The sequence below is a fragment of the Bactrocera dorsalis genome, chromosome 3, assembly GCF_023373825.1.
Source record: "Bactrocera dorsalis isolate Fly_Bdor chromosome 3, ASM2337382v1, whole genome shotgun sequence".
NCBI lineage: Eukaryota > Metazoa > Arthropoda > Insecta > Diptera > Tephritidae > Bactrocera > Bactrocera dorsalis.
In genome coordinates, this window is record NC_064305.1 from 43,713,752 (window position 1) to 43,733,385 (window position 19,634).

At 36.4% G+C, this 19,634-nt stretch overlaps 3 protein-coding genes across 20 annotated transcripts in view; 1 reads left to right on the forward strand and 2 right to left on the reverse strand.

Moving 5' to 3' along the window:
- The window catches only part of LOC105232674 (phosphatidylinositol phosphatase PTPRQ), an 862,901-nt gene that overhangs the window by 511,378 nt on the left and 331,889 nt on the right, over window positions 1-19,634 (forward strand). For 16 of the 18 annotated variants that reach the window (XM_049451209.1, XM_049451203.1, XM_049451205.1 and 13 more), the window contains 2 exons: window positions 1,231-1,548; window positions 1,601-1,939. The exons of 1 other annotated variant lie outside the window; for it this stretch is intronic. In XM_049451209.1, coding sequence (XP_049307166.1) covers window positions 1,231-1,548; window positions 1,601-1,939 — 657 coding nt within the window. The remainder of the gene's footprint in view (window positions 1-1,230; window positions 1,549-1,600; window positions 1,940-19,634) is intronic. One more of the 18 variants, XM_049451208.1, reaches the window with a different exon arrangement.
- LOC125777147 (uncharacterized) overlaps window positions 1-19,634 on the reverse strand; it is a 495,194-nt gene that overhangs the window by 447,429 nt on the left and 28,131 nt on the right. The window lies entirely within an intron of this gene.
- Window positions 1-19,634, reverse strand: part of LOC125777143 (uncharacterized) — a 537,355-nt gene that overhangs the window by 284,230 nt on the left and 233,491 nt on the right. The window lies entirely within an intron of this gene.

The window sequence follows — 19,634 nt, forward strand, 5'->3', positions numbered from 1 at the left end:
TTCGAATTCCATCTAATTATTTCCCTTAACAGTATACAAATAAGATATTTTGGAACTGCTTTGACTTTGAACCGCATATATTGGTCAATATACAGGGTAATTCATTTCGAAGTTTCCTACTTTTTTACTACTTCAAATTTTATGGAGACTGTTTATTACTATTCGAAAGAACATTCTTTTGCATTTATTTTTTGAGGAATATCTCTTTCACGCTACGTTTCAGAAGGTCCTCTGGTCATGTTAGACTTCAGACTTTACATATCTCCACAGCAAAAAGTCTAACGCTGTAATGTCACCCGATCTTGTTGGCCAATTGACCGGTCCCAGACGTGAAATTATCTGCTCACCGAAATGTTCTCTCAATAAATCGATTGATTGATGCGATATGTGGGAAATGGCGCCGTCTTGTTGAAACCATGAGCTTCAATTTCAGGCATCGATTAGTCGGTTATCATGATGCGATAACGGTCTCCATTGACGGTTTCAGTTCTTGTACAAGCTTTTTTGTTCGCTCACAATTTAAGATCTCGACGTAAAATGCGCCAAGATGTTTCATATGTTAGTCTGAGTTGCTACGAACGGCGCCGAATCGACAGCTGCTATATTTTCTTCAATGCGTGATGGACATGCTTTATTCGGACGAAGCCCGTGAAACACATTTTTTTCAGAACATGAATTTTAAACGTTGTTCAGAAGTAAGTTTTTCCCTGATGAAATGCCAAACAATATTGATGAAAAATATCATTCCAGCTTGGCACGACTCACGCGTGATCTTTCAAAGAAAGGCTATTAAAAAATAACCTACTTGCACTGAATTTATCTTTTTTCAATAAAAGTTTATCCTATTCCTTTTGTTTAAATTTTACACCGATTTGAATGAAATTCTATTGTAATATCCCCGTGGAAATATTGAACGGGTTTTCTTTAATTATTTTGCTATATGTCTACATATATTTATAACAATATTCTAACGAATTTTCTACTTTTCGATTGAATTTTTACGATATCTTAGTGAAATTAAGTACTTATCTCTGAAATAAATTGGTTTAATGTAATAGTTTGTCCGTAGTTGAAAATATTTCCCCACCGTTGAACAGCGCGAGTACAAAGTCTAGAAAAATTAAACTTATGATTTTTCTAATATATGGTTTTATTAATCTTAACATCGCTTTGTATGTGTTCATAACATAAATATGTATGTCATTTAACATAGTTTTTAAATAATTTTAGATCCAAATCCCCCAGAGCACTTAACACTGAAGTCATCAACAAACACATCATTACAGTTTGAGTGGAATTTGCCAATAAATTCTAATGGAAATATTAAATTATACATTTCATATTTTCAATACATAGGACCAAAATATTTTGTTTCATCGAAATGCTCTTTCGTAACTGTGGAAGCCATATCGCGAGAAACAGCTAGTTTGCTGCAGACTTTTCAAAACTTACTGGCATATACTTCATATAGCCTTCAAGTAGCAGCTCAAAATGAATATGGCGTGGGACATTATAGCAGACCACTTGTAGTGGAAACTGCACCATGGAGTAGGTTTTTGATTAAAAACAAAAATCGGATATATTTTTATAGTATTTATAGTTTCAGAACCACTTGAAAACCTTAACGCAGCAACATTTGGACCGTATCCTACGGAAGATCAATATCAAGCGCACGTTATCATCACGTGGACGATTCCATGTATTACAAATGGAGAAATCCAGACATTTCAGCTCAATATTTTCGGCGTACGTGAGGGGCAATCCAATCATACCTACAATCGAACAATATTACCGGTCTATGATAGTAACGGCTACGTCACTTACAAAGAAATTAATTTAAAACCTGATTTTGACTACTTTGTCGAAATCACTGTAAATATAAAAGGAGTAAGTAAAAGTAGCCTACCAGCATCTACAAGTTTCAAGGCACCATCTGCAAGTAAGTATTAAGGTATTCTTTTTAAAGTTAAACAAGGGGGAAAATATACTATACAAACAATAAAAATAAAAAAAATACCCTAACTATCTGCAAGCTTCAAAAGAAGGGAAATATTTTGAAGTGCTACCAACACATTACGTTAAAAATGTTGCAAAAGTATTCTATTGTTATACTTCATTCAGCAAACTAAGTTAAGTTATAACCACGTTCACCACCCAAATATTAGAAATGGTATAAAATTATACAATGCCCGTGGCTCCGCCCACTTTTTGCGAAATCCTATACCCCAAGAATAGGGCTAGTTTGAGTTTTTATTCCTCAAGAAGGGGACGGTGCCACGCCCATGGTCCACTTTTCACAACAGCTCCCATTAAGCTCTCTTACGTGAAATTTAATGTCTCTGGCTTAATTAGTTATTGATTTATCGCGCTTTTAGTAGTTTTCAATAGTACCGTTATATGGGGAGGGAGCGAGGTTATCCTCCGATTTCATAGAAGTTCTTATACGATTGTACTCAGCAAATTTCGTTATTGTAACTTATGCGGTTTAGGAGATATGTATATTCAATAAACATATTAGAGGGCGTGGCCACACCCACTTTTCCAAAAATTTTACCCACAGATGCTCCTTGCTACTACGATACCCTGTGTCAAATTAAAATTGTATATCTTAATTTGGTACTTAGTTTATATGTTTTCGGTTAATGGCGATTTGTGGGCGTGGTAACGGTCCAGTTACGCCCATCTACGAACTCGAATTTTTTTTGTACCAAGCTTCATCCATATATCTTAATTTAAGTGTTAAGTGTTAAAGACTAAAGTTGTGTTCAACTGTACGAGGGCTGTCCGATAAATAACCGACCTCAACGTGAAGCTAGCGGCACATCTGAAAAAAAAGTTTCTACTTCAAATTGTGCATATTATAATAGCTACTCGCCAAAATTTCAGAAATTTATCTTGCGCAATTATCTGTTGACAGTCGTTTTTGTGAGTCTATTTCGGTGATTTCCCCAAAATGGAAAAAATTGAATATCGAGCTGTAATTAAATTTTTATTTTTGAAAGACAATACGCCTTCACAAATCAAAGATGAGTTGGACTCTGTGAGTGGTGACTCTGCACCATCGTTTACCACCGTAAAATTTTGGGCAGCTGAATTTAAATTTAATTGGAAGATGATGAACGTCCTGGGCGTCCAAAAACTGTAACCACTAACGATAACATCGCTAAAGTTCATCAATTGGTACTAGACGACCACCGGATTAAAGTTAGGGAAATAGCTGAGATTATGAAGATGTCAAAAGAAACTGTTTGTCACATATTAAATCAAGATTTGGGCATGAGAAAGCTGTCTGCGCGTTGGGTGCCGCGTTTGCTTACGATAGACCACAACCGTGCGCGCATGAACATTTCCAGCGCTCTGTTGGCTCAGTTTAGAGGCAATAAGACCGAGTTTTGGCGCCGATTGATAACTGTAGACGAAACTTGGATTCATCATTATACACCCGAAACAAAAATCCAATCTAAACAGTGGATTGGAAAGGGGGAACCAGCCCTAAAAAAACCTAAAGCTGTGTATTCGGCTGGGAAAGTGATGGCGAGTGTTTTTTGGGACAGCCATGGAATTATTTTTATCGACTATCTTGAAAAAGGAAAAACTATAACAGGAGCATACTACGCATCATTATTGGACAAGCTAAAGGAAGAAATTTCGAAAAATCGGCCACATTTGCAAAAAAAGAAAGTCTTGTTCCACCAAGACAACGCACCATCTCACACCTCAACAGTCGCCATGGCGAAAATCCACGAATTGCGGTTCGAACTGCTTGACCACCCACCTTATTCACCGGATCTAGCACCAAGCGACTTTTTTTTGTTTCCTCAACTTAAAACTGCGCTCGGCGGCCAGAGATTTTCGTCAAATGAGGAGGCAATCTCTTTCGTGAACTCGTATTTTGCAGACAAAGACGCCAAGTACTATTTGGAAGGGTTGCAGAGATGGGAGCATCGCTGGGAGAAGTGTGTGGAGTTACAAGGAGACTATGTAGAAAAATAAAAAAAAAATTTTGAAAAAGTCGCGTGCATCATGGTTAGGTCGGTTATTTATCGGACAGCCCTCGTACATAAGAACGTATGTATGTACATATCTAGTTGTGTGTCAGTTATTTTTGCGTTTCCGTGGCGTTGGCCGAACATTACCAGTAACAGTTATAAGCGTATGTATGTAGTCAATTTCAAAAATAAGCCACGCTGAGAAGTCGTTGCGACGTTGAGTTGATGCTGTTGCGAAGCTACATGTAGCTGTTTTTGTGGTTTCCAAGCAAATTTTGGTGGTGTTTTAGCTTTCCGCTTTTATGTGACATTTTTATAATCAGGGGTGTTGTGGAATCCAAGACAGAATTGCTTAGCTGACAGATTTGCAAACCAATTCTGATTTTCAATGGTGTCGCAGAATCTGATTGGATTTTCATCTTTTCGAAAATCCGAAAAACCAATATTCGAACCATCTGTTTACTAGTGTGATCCTTTTAAAGTTTTTAATAAGTTCCGAATTAAAGGAAGATTTTAAGAGACAACATCTATCGAATGAATAAAGACACATTTGGGTTGTTGCGTCAAGCGACAAGATATATATGTATATGTAAACCTAAAATTAAAATTAAGAAAATTTAATTATAAAAAATATAAAATATTGAATTATTAAAAATTAAATTAAGAAAATCTATTATAAAATACCTACCTTAATAATGCATTCATAATACCAATCTATTACTTACCTTAATAATTACCATAATCTGTTACAATATTTAACGAAAGTTTTACCCCTTTTTAATACATATTTATATTACCACTAGTTTAAGCCGTTAGTTTTAAGATTTAGGCTTAGCAATTAGATTAAGAAATAAAGAACTTCTTTTGTTATTGAACCGTGGAATCGACCGGACGCGTTTTCATTTTTTGATCGCAATTTTTGCTTTCGTGACAGGTAGTTAGGCTTTTGAGTTTATTCGCGCATTCCCAAGTTATATTTTCGCTTCTCAAAAACGCTTGAGAATTTTTATGGCGCCCGAGCAGGGACAAAGTGCGTGAACTTAGTTATATTTTTAATAAAGTGCCAACTCATAGTGTTAGTGCTAACTTTCGTTATCGTAACTAATTGTCTGTCGATTCTTCTCGGTGTTCGCTTTTCGGAAGTGAAGTGCGAAAATCAAATTGAACAAATTAAACCTAAAACAAAAACAGCACATACTTTTGTACATAAAAAACACAAACCTAAAAATTTCAAATACAAAATACATATGTATGTATACATATATACTAGGGTGTGTCATTCTGAGGCAACCTTTTTTTTCAACTGAAAAACAAGCTCAAAACTTTCGAAAATGTGTAAAAAAAAGTCACTCAAAAGATGAGCTCTTAGTATTAATATTAAGAGGTGGCTATTTCAAATTTTCTGTTTTCAATATAAATTACATGGAAAAAAAATCATTTTTTGTTGTGGTGGTTATTGTGCGGAGGTTTTAATGTGCACGCGACGGCGGCCAGTAGGGATGGTAAAATCGATTCCGGTTCTACTCGAGAATCGAGTTTTCTCGTAAAATAATCGATTTTTCGAATGTCAAGGACCGGTTCTTAATCTACTTCGACTACTGAAAATCGATTTTTAAAAATTTATTATTTAACGAGAAAACTCGATTCTCGAGTAGAATCGGAATCGAGTTTACCATCCCTACTGGCCGCCGTCGCGTGGACATTAAAACCTCCGCACAATAACCACCACAAAAAAAAAGATTTTTTTTCCATGTAATTTATATGGAAAACAGAAAATTTTAAATAGCCACCTCTTAATATTAATACTAAGAGCTCATCTTTTGAGTGACTTTTTTTTACACATTTTCTAAAGTTTTGAGCCTGTTTTTCAGTTGAAAAAAAAAGGTTGCCTCAGAATGACACACCCTAATATGTATATACACAATTTATACACATAGTGAATGTGTAGAGCAGTGGTACCTACATACAAAAACAAGAAAAAGCGTTAACTTCGGCTGCCCCGAAGCTAATATACCCTTCACAGGTACATATTTTTAGTAACAATGTGTTCAGTTTACATGGAAGCTATATGCTATAGTACTCCGATCTGAAAAATTTTTCCGGAGATTACTTTTTTGCCTTGAAAATAATCTATGCCCACTTATGCGAAGATACATTGTCAAATGCAAAAGTTTTCCATACAAGAACTGTTTTCCAATCGTTCAGTTTGGTGGCAGCTATATGCTATAGTAGGCTATCTAAACAATTTCTTCGGAGATTACATTGCTGTCTTAGAAAATAATCTATACCAAATTTCGTGAATATATCTTGTCAAATGCAAAAGTTTTCCATACAAGAACTTTTTTTCGATCGTTCAGTTTGTATGGCAGCTATATGCTTTAGTTAACCGATCTGATCAATTTCTTGGGAGATTACATTATTGCCTTAGAAAATACTCCATACCAAATTTCGTGAATATATCTTGTCAAATGCAAAAGTTTTCATACAAGAACTTGATTCCGATCGTTCAGTTTGTATGGCAGTTATATGTTATAGTGGTCCGATATCGGCAGTTCCGGCAAACGAGCAGCTTCTTGAAGAGAAAATGACGTTTGCAAAATTTCAAAACGATGTCTTATAAACTGAGGGACTAGTTCGTATATATACAGACAGACGGACAGACAGACGGACATGGCTAAATCGACTCAGCTTAACATACTGATCATTTATATACTTTATAGGGTCTCCGACGCTTCCTTCTGGGTGTTACAAACTTAATATACCCTGTTCAGGGTATAAAAAAGATAAAGAAATAAATGAAACATGAAAACTAAAGAAGTCTCTAAATAAAAAGTTAGAGAAGTGGAGTGAAAAGTGATTAATACCAATGTGAAAAGTGTTAATCACAGTGGCAAATATAGGTACATATAACAAAAAAGGCTAAAGGAAATAGAAATATTTAAAAATATGTACAGCCATATATACATACACTTTTATATATACGTGAAGTGAAGTGTGCTAACGTTATAAAAGTACATACATATATATATACGCACCGGCAATTATCAAAAGCAAAAGAAAATAAAAGAAAAAGAATAAAAAGTTTATTCTTGGGCTGGCGGACCTATATGTATGTATAAAGACACTTTTATATGTATATATATATGTTGTAAAGAAACTGCAAGTACAGTGAGTTTCATGACAACAGCACCAAAGTGTTCGGAATATTCCGAAATTGAGATTTAACCGTGAAATGCCGTTAATACATATCTACCGTTTTTTGTGCCGTACCACTAAAAGTTGCCGCTTCCAGTGCCGCTACAAAACTCCGCAAGAACATACCGCTAAGTGTCCAGTTTTTTACAACATCACTTCGCTGCTGCCACAAACCGCTGCTGCCACCAAGCTTGCTATCAAGTCGCTGTTGCCATCAAGTCGCTGCTGACATCAAGCCGCTGCTGCTATCAAGTCGCTGCTGCCATCAAGCCGCTGCTGCCATCATGTCGCTGTTGCCATCAAGCCGCTGCTGTTATCAACCGCTGCCGCTGCATCCTGTGCCAAAGGGACGTAAGCGCCGGCAAACAGCCGACGCACCAGGTAACGAGTGCGGATTACTGAAAGCAGTGCGAACCAAAAAAAAAGGCAAACTGCAACAAAACAAGTGCACACTTTCAGTTTTTTGCTCTATATATCGTCACCTGAAATGCAAAATAACGTAACAACATTTTCAGAAATTTAAAGTGGCATGAATGAAACACGCAATAAAACAGAATAGGAGTGAAAACAAAATTTAATATTGGTTAAAACTGGTTTATATCTGAGTGCAGAACCTGAAAATGTTGAACATATGTAATATTATCTTTGTAATTTGAAGTGGTGAAGCGTAATCGATAAGACACTCAATTTCGAATTTTTTGATGATACGTTATTTTGCATTTCAGGTGACGATATGTATCTTTATATATATAAATCTTCTGACCGTGTGTTTGCATTTGAACTGCTCCTAAACGGATGGGCCGATTTTGATAAAATTTTGTGTGTATATTCAAAGAGATTCGAGAATGGTTTAGATTTACAATTTGGTCCACTGGAAAATGTTTTTTAAATTATTTTTTCATTTTTAATCAATTTTTAATTTTTAAATGTTTGGCCGATAGATGACGCTACCATCGCAGTATCCAATATTCAAACCTTAAATTGGCGTAAACGTGCATTAAAGAACACGATGCCAAAGTAAAAGGCGACATCTGTGGATCAAGCTTTTATATTGTGGACAGAGTTCTTCGTTCTTAAGTAATAAATTGGGTGATTCAATACATCTATGGGTAGCTATAACATTTTTTTCATACCTGCTAACTATTGGAGGGGGTATCTTGACAGGCAATTTAAAATTGCAAAAGGTCTGGCGTAAAAAAATAACGGCATAACTGAAGTGTTGATAAAAAATTTGAGACATACAGAAATCTTTTCGAAGCATTGCACAGAGCAATGCAATATTTAAACGGGAACGATGAATACATATGTATATGCGTACAATTTCAAACTTATCCTTCCTGAAAAATAAAATAAAATTGCTAAATATTGTGAATGGTATAATAGAAATGCAATCAAATACATAATGCAATGAATTAAAACTGACTCATTTATCATTCGATGAATAATATACCACGGGCATCCCAAAAGACTGATGCCATAACCTTGCCAGCGATTTTTTTGTCTTTCCACGCTTGAAAACCGTTTCTTAATATGCGGTCCACCAGGCTGACAATCGATTGGACTCGATTGATTTCACTGATGCACAGCCCAAATTCAATAGTATTTTTACCCCAAAAACCAATAGTTTCTTAACGCACGAAATGCTTTTTGATTCATTGTTGTTGCTTCATCAAAATGCGATTATTCCTTAACTAATACTTATAATCTAACTAATAGAAATCATATAGATGGTATTAGTAGTACTATCTATGTATCAGCCACAGTAAAACGTAAGCGGGTCCTCTAGTATTAGTATATTCTCATACGTACATATACCATTTCAAAGTGAATAAGGGATTCTGAGATTTTGCGGTAGCCCTTTATTTTGAAATAAAGGTGAAAAATTTCTTAATTGTGCAATAAATTATTATATTTTTCGCAATTTTTTCGATCCGTTCTTACAATTATCGGTCGGTTTTTTCGCAATTTTTGTCGTTTTTCGTTCGGACATTTTCCGATTAAATTGCTTTATTGTGCTTTTGCTCATTTGGCATAACTCATCGGTTTGGCTTTCATATACTTGGGAATCGATATTATTTTTACTCGTTTTTGTAACCGATTCCAAATATATTTGTTGCCAATATTTTTTCGTTTTCGTTATCGATTCTTAATATATCTGTTGCCAACCGTTATAGTCTTTCTTTCGGAAATTGAATTTAAAGAAACAAAAATGAGCAAGCCAAAGTCAACTCTCGCAAACCTGTCTCCAAGTAAGGAGCTGACGGTTGCGAAAAGTAGTATTTTGCGCATTAAAACGGGCCTTCTCGAAAAAACTATGTCTTTAGATGCAATTGAATTGGAATGTCGTCTCGATGTATTAAATTCACATAGTGAAAAATTAATGAAGTGCCAATCAAAGATTGAAGAAATTGATGAAGACGACATGGCCCGAGGGGAGTTAGAGGACATAATTGTTGAAACGAAATCAATAATTAAAAATATTTTAGCCAAAAATAGAACGTCAATTGCCGAAACATCTTTCGTAGATTTTATGAGTTTGTTTGAGAGCTTGGTTCATAATGATCCAAATATCCCAGATATAGAAAAATTTAACCATTTGGTAAATTGTCTATCTGGAGAGGCTCTGGGAACAGTTAAAGCGTTTCAGATGTCGGATGAAGATTACCCGAAAGCGTTGGCAAGTCTCAAAAAAGTTTAAGATAATAAATGTTTGATATTCTTCAATACAATATCTAAACTTTTTGAGCTGCCAACCATCCCAAAGCCATCCGCTCCTTCATTGCGATCAGTGATTGACGAAGTGGCTGGGCGATGAGAAACAAATAACGAACGTAATAATCATACACATTGTAATGACAAAGGTTGACCCTGCTACCCGATCCAAATGGGAAGAAACGCTGGACTATGACAAACTGCCACTGTGGAAGGATTGTGAAGCCACCCTAAATCGAAGATACCAGCAGCTATCAGGGGAAGGAGGATCGCACTCAAGGACGAAGCCCATACCTGCAAGCAATGCGAATCATGGGAAACAACAACATCTGGACAGGACCAAATCGGCGCTAGTTGCAGCAAATACGAGGCAGCCTCTTTGCCAGCAGTGCAAATCCAAGGACCACCATTTGACTGCCTGCCTCATCTTCAAGGCGCTTCCGGTGCAGCAGAGGTTCGAGTATTCCAAATCGGTACCCTTATGCAAAAATTGCTTGCGTAAGGGCATACCGTTTCCAAATGCAGAGGGGATCGTTGCCGGATATGCAATCGGTCCCATCACACGCTGTTGCACCAGTATCTAGTCTCTTTCCCGCTGCACCTCATCCGCAACCATCAACCACACATGCCATGCATACAGCCAGTATGCCGGACAGCAGTAATTTTAGTGAGAACCAGTTGTGGAGACTACCTGCCTGCGAGAGCTTTGCTGGACTCAGGCTCCCAGGTCAACTTTATGACGGAGGACTTGGTACAGAAGTTGCGGATTCGACGTCAGCACAAAACATTAAGCGTAATAGGAATTGGCAATTCCAATACAAAAGTAGGGTCAAAACTAAGCGCGTTTGTCAAGTCGCGGTTAAATAATTATGAATTTTCGGCGGATTTCTGGGTAATGCGATGCACTTCGGCAAATCATCCAGACCATAACATCAATGTTAGTGGCTGGAAAATTCCGCACAACATTGAATTGGCGAATCCATAATTCCACAAATCTAAAAAGTGGATATCCTATTGGGTGCTGAAACATTTTTTCATTTGACCTTTTAGCTGTTGGCCAAATTAAAAATGGTCCTAACCAACCAACTCTTCAGAAAACCCTTATAGGATGGATTGTATCGGGCAAATACGCCAGTAATATAAATTCTCCTCCCAGCACATTATGCCAAGCTGAAGAAGACTTCAAAAATTTTGGGCTCTAGAAGAATTACCTTCAGAATCAAGTGGCATCAAATTCACACCAGACCAACAATAGTGTGAAAATTTTTTCGTTAATACTACTCAAGTATTGCCTTCAGGACGGCTTCAAGACAGAATGTCCTTTAAAGCTGACCGTAAGTTACTCGGTCACTCATACGAAACCGCAGTGCAGCGGTTTGGGCCCTGAAAAGAAGGACATTAAAAGATCCAGAACTTCGTTAAATGTATCTCGACAATCCGTCAAATAATTATGCATGAAGAAGGCAGAAATTGTCAGCTTATCGTGTGAAGAGAGCATCCTTCTGAGCAAATTCAGATTTTTCGTCTTAACACCGTAATATACGGCACTGCGCCTGCTGCATTTCTCGCAACACGGTGTTTGCAAATGCTCAGTGATGCCATTACAATGACATATCTACTCGGTTCATTGGCCATCAAAAGAGACTTTTATATTGATGATTTATTAACAAGGTCCGAAAATTTTGAGTCTCTAGATCTTTTGAGAAGTGAGGTAATCAAATTCAAATATTAAACTCGGCCGGATTCACCTTAACGAAATGGTTTTCGAACCACCCTAAATTTTTCGACAGTGATTGTAGTGAGAAGTCATTAAGCTGCTTCCATGACAAAAGTTCCACTAAAACGTTAGGAATCCATTGGTTGCCGAAAGAGGATTTGTTTCGATTTGTTTTAGATGACAATTTTATTGATTACAAGAGCTTTGGATCCAAAAACTAGATTTGGATGAGTCGATTACATTGCGCCTTGACACTAGCTGGCAGAACTTTAAGCCAACCTAATGCAGCTCTCATCGATAAGCATTCCTCGTTTTGTAAACGTTGAGGCGAGTGCCATCTGCCAAATACATGGCTTTTCCGACGAGTCAATAAGGGCGTACGGATGCTGCATATATTATACATACGAAGCCAATCTGCTAGTAGTATTAAATGCTTACTGCAAAGTCTAGAGTGGCTCCGCTGAAGACCAAATTTTTTCCGCGTAGCCCATTTTCTTTCGAAATTATGGCCAAGAGTAGCGCCTATATTGAGGCAACATTTCGAAAATATTACATTTTGGATTAAAATACATCGTTTTACATTGGATTAAAACACATCCATCCAATTCAATGTTGGACCTTATTGAAAAATTCTCTTCTCATAAAAAATTGCTTCGTGTGGTCGCATACATATTACGATGGATCAGGCGACCACAAAAATCCTCCAGGGGACAAGATCTGACTTCAGAAGACCTAATATTGAGTTTTCTAAAAATTGCACAAGTGGTCCAACATTCAGAATTTTCGGATGTTATTCAAAAATTGCATAAAAATACCACCCTACCCGCAAACTTGCAAAAACTCAACCCGTTTTTGCATGAGTACTCGGATATGTCGCAGTCATTCAAATTAATCCGAGTAGGAGGTCTCCTATTATATGCATCTCTCCCATACGAAGCCAAATTTCCGATTTTATTAAATAAAAATTCACACTTCGTTATAACGTATTTACGGTTTCTGCATATTCGAAATCACCACGCTCGGGCTAAAGTGTTGGTTGCGCTTGTTCGAGAATACATATTAGCCGTATTAATGCCCGAGAAGCTTGCAGTAGAACCGTAAGAAACTGTATACATTGTTTTCATTATAAGCCGAAGTTGTAAAACCAAATAATGGGAAATTTGCCATTCGAAAGACTTCGAACACTACGGCCCTTTCTTATATGTGGCGTAGATAGTTGTGGACCGATATACACAACCTTGAAAATACGCGGTCAACCACCCCTAAAAACCTATATTGCAGTTTTCGTTTGCTTCACTACAAAAGCAGTACATTTAGAATTAGTTTCGGACCTATCCTCTAATTCTCCTCATTGGACGCCGAGTGATGCCGACGGAGATATTCAGGGACAACGCCACCAACTTCGTCGGCGCCGACCGCAAGCTACGCAAGCTGAAAGAGGCATTTCTTGCCCAGTCAGCAGAAGTGAAGGGATTCGCCGCAGAAGAAGGATTCAGCTTCACCTTTATACCACCGCGGGCGCCGCACTTTGGTGGATTATGGGAAGCCGCGGTGAAGTCCGCCAAACACCACATCGTTCGCGTAACCGGCAACGCGCTACTCACAGCAGAGGAGTTAGCAACAGTGTTGGCCGAAGTGGAGACCATCCTCAATTCTCGGTCCCTAACCCCGTTGAGCCAGGACCCCAACGACGGCGAGGCACTAACCCCAGCGCATTTACTGATAGGGTGTTCCCTGCGAGCATTACCTCCAGAGCAGGTGTCAGTGGACCCAATTCGTTGCTGCGAGAGATGGCAACTTGTTTACTCTCTCAAGCAACGGTTTTGGCGACAGTGGTCCAAAACATACCTGACGGGCTGAACGACCTCGTTCTCGTTCACGAGGACAACGTGCCGCCGCAGCAGTGGGTACTAGGGCGCGTCGACGCAACCGTCGAAGAGCAAGACGGCAAGGTGCGAATCGCAGACGTAGCAACCAAGACGTTCACGATTAAGCGTCCCATCCACAAACTGGCCATGCTTCCACTGGCTATTGAAGGAATCTGATCCTGTCAAGGTGGGCGGTGTTGCGTGAAGCGACAAGATATATATGTATATTTAAACCTAAAATTAAAATTAAGAAAATTGAATTATAAAAATTATAAAATATTGAATTATTAAAAATTAAATAAAGAAAATCTATCATAAAATACCTACCTTAATAATGCATCCATAATACCAATCTATTACTTACCTTAATAATTACCACAATCTGTTACAATATTTAACGAAAGTTTATAATGATTATACTTACCCCTTTAGGGTAGGCTTAGCAATTAGATTAAGAAATAAAGAACTTCTCTTGTTATTGAACCGTGGCATCGACTGGACGCGTTTTCATTTTTTGATCGCAATTTTTTCTTTCGTGACAGGCAGTTAGGATTTTTGAGTTTATTCTCGTATTCCCAAGTTATATTTTCGCTTCTTAAAAACGCTTGAGAATTTTCATGGGTGTTAAATTACGTTTATTACGTTTTGTAAATCTAATATCTTTAAATATATAATATCTTGTTTTATACAATACTTATGTTTTCCCTTATAAAAATAAAGATAAATTAATTCAAAATAATAAAATAACTTAATATCTTAACTTACATTTCAAATCTGTGAGCGACTATCTTCTTGCTATGTTTCTGATAGCAAAACCGATAATATTGGTTTCTGTGACACCCAAAACCGATGCAAATTCTGTTTCGAATATCAAACCAATAATATAATATCTGAATTCATGACACCTACTACTTTTTTTGATCGGTTCCAATTCTGATTCCGACAACTATCAGATTCCACAACACCCCTGAATATGTAAAATTTTGTAAACGAAAGTGAATCGTAATTAATAGTTAAATATAAGTATTTTATTAAAGTTTTGTGGATTTTAACATAATATTATTTTCTCTATGCGTATATACTGCTAATACAATATTTGTGTTCATGTATTTACAAATAACAAATTAACAAACTTAAAACTCGTATTGTAACCAGTAACTTGAAGTAGGACAAAATGAACCGAGACGACATTTTAAAGTTGACAGTCAATGGACTGAAAGATAAATTAACTGGGCTAGGACTTGGGGTGACAAGACGAAAGACGACATTACAAGATCTACTGCTTAAATATTTTGGTCAAAGTGCAGATGTTGATGACGACGATAATGAAGGTTCCGAATGCGGCGATGCTGGTTCATCACCAGCTAGAGATGTTCCACACCAGGCACACAGTCGAACGCTATTCACTTTACGTGATATACAGGATTTATTAACATCCTTTAGCGGATCGGGTTCTCCTTCAATCGACGAATGGTTAGAAGATTTTACTGAAAAAGCAGAAGGGGTCAAGTGGAACACGTTGCAAAAGTTCTTATGGGGGTATTCTGGTCTAGGAGAATAAATTTCAGGTAATTTTTAAAGTGTCGTAAAAAAAGGCAATTAATATTTTACTATCCATTTTTTTTATTAGTTATTTGTTAATTTTAGAAGAATACAGAAAAAAATTAAAAACTAAAAAAAAAGTAAAAAAAATCAAAAATTATGAGCTGACGAAGTGGGGGGTCCCTAAAAATTTCCACGTGACCATACCCATGATTTCAACCCTCCTAGTTATCTGAAACAAAAAAAAAAGATTATTAATCTAGAATAATGTCGCAATGGCTGGAACTACGGAAAAGTGGGAAAATTTTTTTTTCACAAAATGGCGACTGCCTGAAAAAAAAATTTTTTTGGATCTTTTTTTCTGACTATTTCGAATTTTTTAAAAATAATAAAAATAAAAATTTGGGGCTGGGCTAGGACTATAAAGCTTATAAAGAAGACTCTATAAAATTTCAAGTAAATCGGTCAAGTAGAACCTGAGAAATCGTGGGTATCGTTCCGAAAAAGTCAGTTTTGAGAAAAACGCGTTTAAAGTTTCGGGTTCCGGCCGAACCAGTTTGGATGCCGGGTCGGAAAAATGCCTCTATCACCGAAAATAAAATTTTGAAAAATCCTCTTGTACACATATTCTTGAATAGTTAATCTTTGAAAATATAAAAAAAATTTCGATTTTTTTTTAATTTCTAGACCAGAATACCCCCTTATATGCAAAACAGCTTTAAAAGATGGAGCAAATTATTTATACGTAGTCAACAAGGCACTACTAATTGGGAAGGTTTAATACAGCCTTTACGGTGGTATCAATCATTGAGGTACATCGTATGTTACGTAGCCGTAGAAAGCGTTATGGAAATAAGCAAACAAATAGATGATATAAGTCTAATTGAGTATATCATGGGGGGCATTCCTGATACGAGACAAAATAAAAGTAATCTTTATCAAGCGGGTTTGAATTGCATTAATTAATATTATAATCGATTATAATTAAGATTATTTTTGTCTAATAGCCGCAAATCATAAAACAACAGAACCAGATGTAGACTTGTCACATTTAACCCTTGTGTTGCCACCCAAAAAAAATCACACTGTCTGCCGCCCAGAGTACCCGGGTACCCGTACGCAAATTCGTGCGTATAAGTGCGTTATACGTAAAAATAATTGAGTGCATTCTATCAGGATCTATTTATTGACATCTGAGAAAGGTATTTCTAATTGAATGTACCATATAAATTATGTACAGACACCTTCATAGTCCTAAATCAAGAATAAAACGCGCGCTTCTCTAAAGTAAATTTCTCGTTTTTGCGAAGGCCAGTTGCGTGGAATTCGAGTGGTGGGGAAACAGGTCGCTCTCTGAATTGCTTTGTACCTCAGGAACGTTCCAGAATTCCGTGAAACGAATATAAGCGGTATAGTTAAGTTTCCGTCGTTGACTCACTGGAGTCACTCCAGTCAGTGCGGATAGTTCGTTAGCGTATGTGCACTACATATCGATATTCGTAGTTATTTATTTATTGCAATACTATTGAAAAAAGTTTGTGAAGTGATAAGTAAAGATAATTGTATTTTATTTATATACCTCAGATAAATAAAACGATGGAGGAGTTACTGAAAGCACAGTTTTTGAGGTAATGTAAATAAAATAAATACACGATTTATTTACCACGTTGGGTTTTTAATTTTATCGAAAATTTAATACGAAAAATATGAATAAAATAAACATAAAATATGAATAAAATAAAATAAAAAGAAAAACAAAGCTGTAATACTTATTAGTACGATGCACTATGCTTATGAAATTTCTCACCAAAAACCAGAAATGATTTTGTTTTAAAATCAAACAAAAGCTGGCGTTGAACCCATGGATCAAATGTGTACGAGGTACTCCACCCAACAGCGAACGTGTAAATGGCCGCTGGCTTTCTTTTTCAACATTCTCGACATTGCAGGTGTACCTGCTTATGTCATCTACTATGAGAATAACAGCATGCTTTGCAAGAAAACAAACAGACGAAGACTTTTCCTTAGACAATTGTGAAAAGAATGAGCAATGCCGATGATCGAAGAGCGTGTCCCGAATCAGCAAATAATGCGAAACCACTGTAAAAAAATCCCAGTCGAAAGTTTCTTTGAAGGGCCAATAGTAGAGGTGGTACCCAGAAATGACAAATGTCGAGACGCCACTGGGAGGGGAGCTGTTGTTGGATCTTGTTACATTTGTAACGAGCAGCCTATTCGCAAACGCCGAAAGACACTGAAATTCTGCGTTGAGTGCGATAAGCCCGTTTGCGACCAGCTTTCGGTGAACATTTCTAAATGTTTACATTGCAATGAGTAATTTTTCATTTTTCTTAAATTTTTAATTAATTCTTAAAATTTAGTTATTCAAATTTCCTTGTTTAAATTATTATTTATATTTCACTGTGCAGAAAGCAAAAAATTCATTAATTTTTTTGTAACTTCATGTCACAAAAAAAATAATTATTATTGTTTTTATATACAGCATTTTTTATCAACAAATAATTAAAAATGAACATAATTTGTTGTAGTTATCTTATAGATAATTATTTACTCCTTTTAGATATAAAATCAAATTATAATCATAATGTATTATACGAACTGCGCCGAACTTCTGCCGGGCTACCCGGGTGGCTGAGACGTGTTTTAATTTTCAAATGTAACATTTCTGAAGTTAAAAAAAAATTTAAACTCTGTGTAATGCACAATTCGCTAGATAATCGGTTAAACCATGGGGATCCAAGAGGATTTTAGCCTATCTTTTTTAGAAAAAATATTATTCAACAAAATACACTCCAATAGGTACCCGGGTAACCGGGTGGCAACACAAGTGTTAAAGGAAGTCGATGTGAAAACAGTAAAACACTTAATTACCAGTTATAAACCAAATGAGACGCGCGTGTCCCCAATCTCAATGAAAATTTTATTAACTGATCCAGTTTATGAAAGTCCAAGACGTATGTCGTATGCTGACAAAAAATTTATAGATAACCAAGTAAAAAAGTGGTTAGAGGAAGGTATTATTAAACATAGTACGTCAGAATATACATCGTCAATAGTGGTTGTGTCCAAGAAGGATGGTAGCAAACGACTCAGTTTTAGTTATAAGTAAACTGAAACACCAAGCTTCGGTATTTGGTAATCCCTGACGTATTATATCGGACAGAGGTACTCCCTTCACCTCAAATAGTTTTAAAAAATATTGTGAGAAGGAAGGTATTCAACACCTCCTGATTGCTACAGGTGTTCAGCGCGGAAATGGTCAAATAGAACGTATCCACAAAATAAAAAATTCAGGAAAGTGGTATAAACATATCAAGCGTATTCAATAAACAATCTTGATGGATTAAGAAGTACTAAATATACACCTTTTAAGCTTTTAATAGGCCTTGAAATGATAGTAGATAGTGACCCTAGATATAGTGAGCTATTGGAAGAAGCAGTCGTAAAAGAGTTAAATGAAAGCAGAGAAGACGTACGTTAAAAAGCGAAGGAAAACATTGGCAAAATACAGGATGAAAACCGCAAAGCGTTTAATAAGCAAGTCGCAATATGAAAAAATTAAATTGTTAAAAAAACTAAGATATTGAAAATAAGAAAACTTAAATGTAAAACTATAACTTTGTATGAATTAAAAAAAAAAAATATTTCCCAAATTTATATGCATATATAAGTGTATATTTAATTCGCTTAGTATTAAGTGGTACCACCGTTAAGTGAACAAAACTATAATTCTCTGTAGCAACTGGTTTCAAGAGTATAAAAATACTAAGACTATATTTAACGCAAAACGATTCCCCGGAGCGGTTTGAGTTTGCTGAATAGCCAGAAGTCACATGGTGATGAATCAGACAAATACGGTGGTTGCGACACGATATTGATTGATTGGGCAAAAACTCACGAAGAATTAGCAGTATGCGTGGTGCAAAAACCAAGAGTTGTCGACCCCTCAATCTATCCTCGTACATAACACTCAAATATTATTCCTTATTGACAGTTCGACCTGTCGAAAGTGCACCACACCTCGATAATCGAAGAAAATTTTCTACACAACCTTTATTTGACCTCCTTTGAAGCGGTTTTTTCGCCTTCAGCTCACCTTTGCCACGATATTCGGGCAATTGATCGTCAGTTTCCAGGTTGTAAGCATAAATCCAAAACTCACCGACAGTAATAACATGTTTCATGACATCCTGATAGTCGGAAAACATTGTTTCACAGACGTTAAGGCGACGCTTCTTCTCGAAAAAGTTAAGTGATTTTAGAACCAACCGTGCTTTCGCTTTCCTTAAGTCCGAATGATCTTTCAAAGTGGTTTTCACTTATTCTTCCGATATTCCAATGATGCCAGTAAGATATCTCACCGTTAATAGTCTATTCTCGGCCAGAAATTAATTTATTTTATTGACTTGTTGATCATCAGTAGATGTTGATGGCCGTCCTGGACTTGCTTGCGACAACAAACGAAATTTGTTGCTTAATAATATTTTACTATTTTTATGTTGTAGTGTGAAAATGGACGAAAGCGGACAACAAGCACGCTTACTGCCCATATAACATTATTTCAAATACTGATTCATTGACTTTACGGTA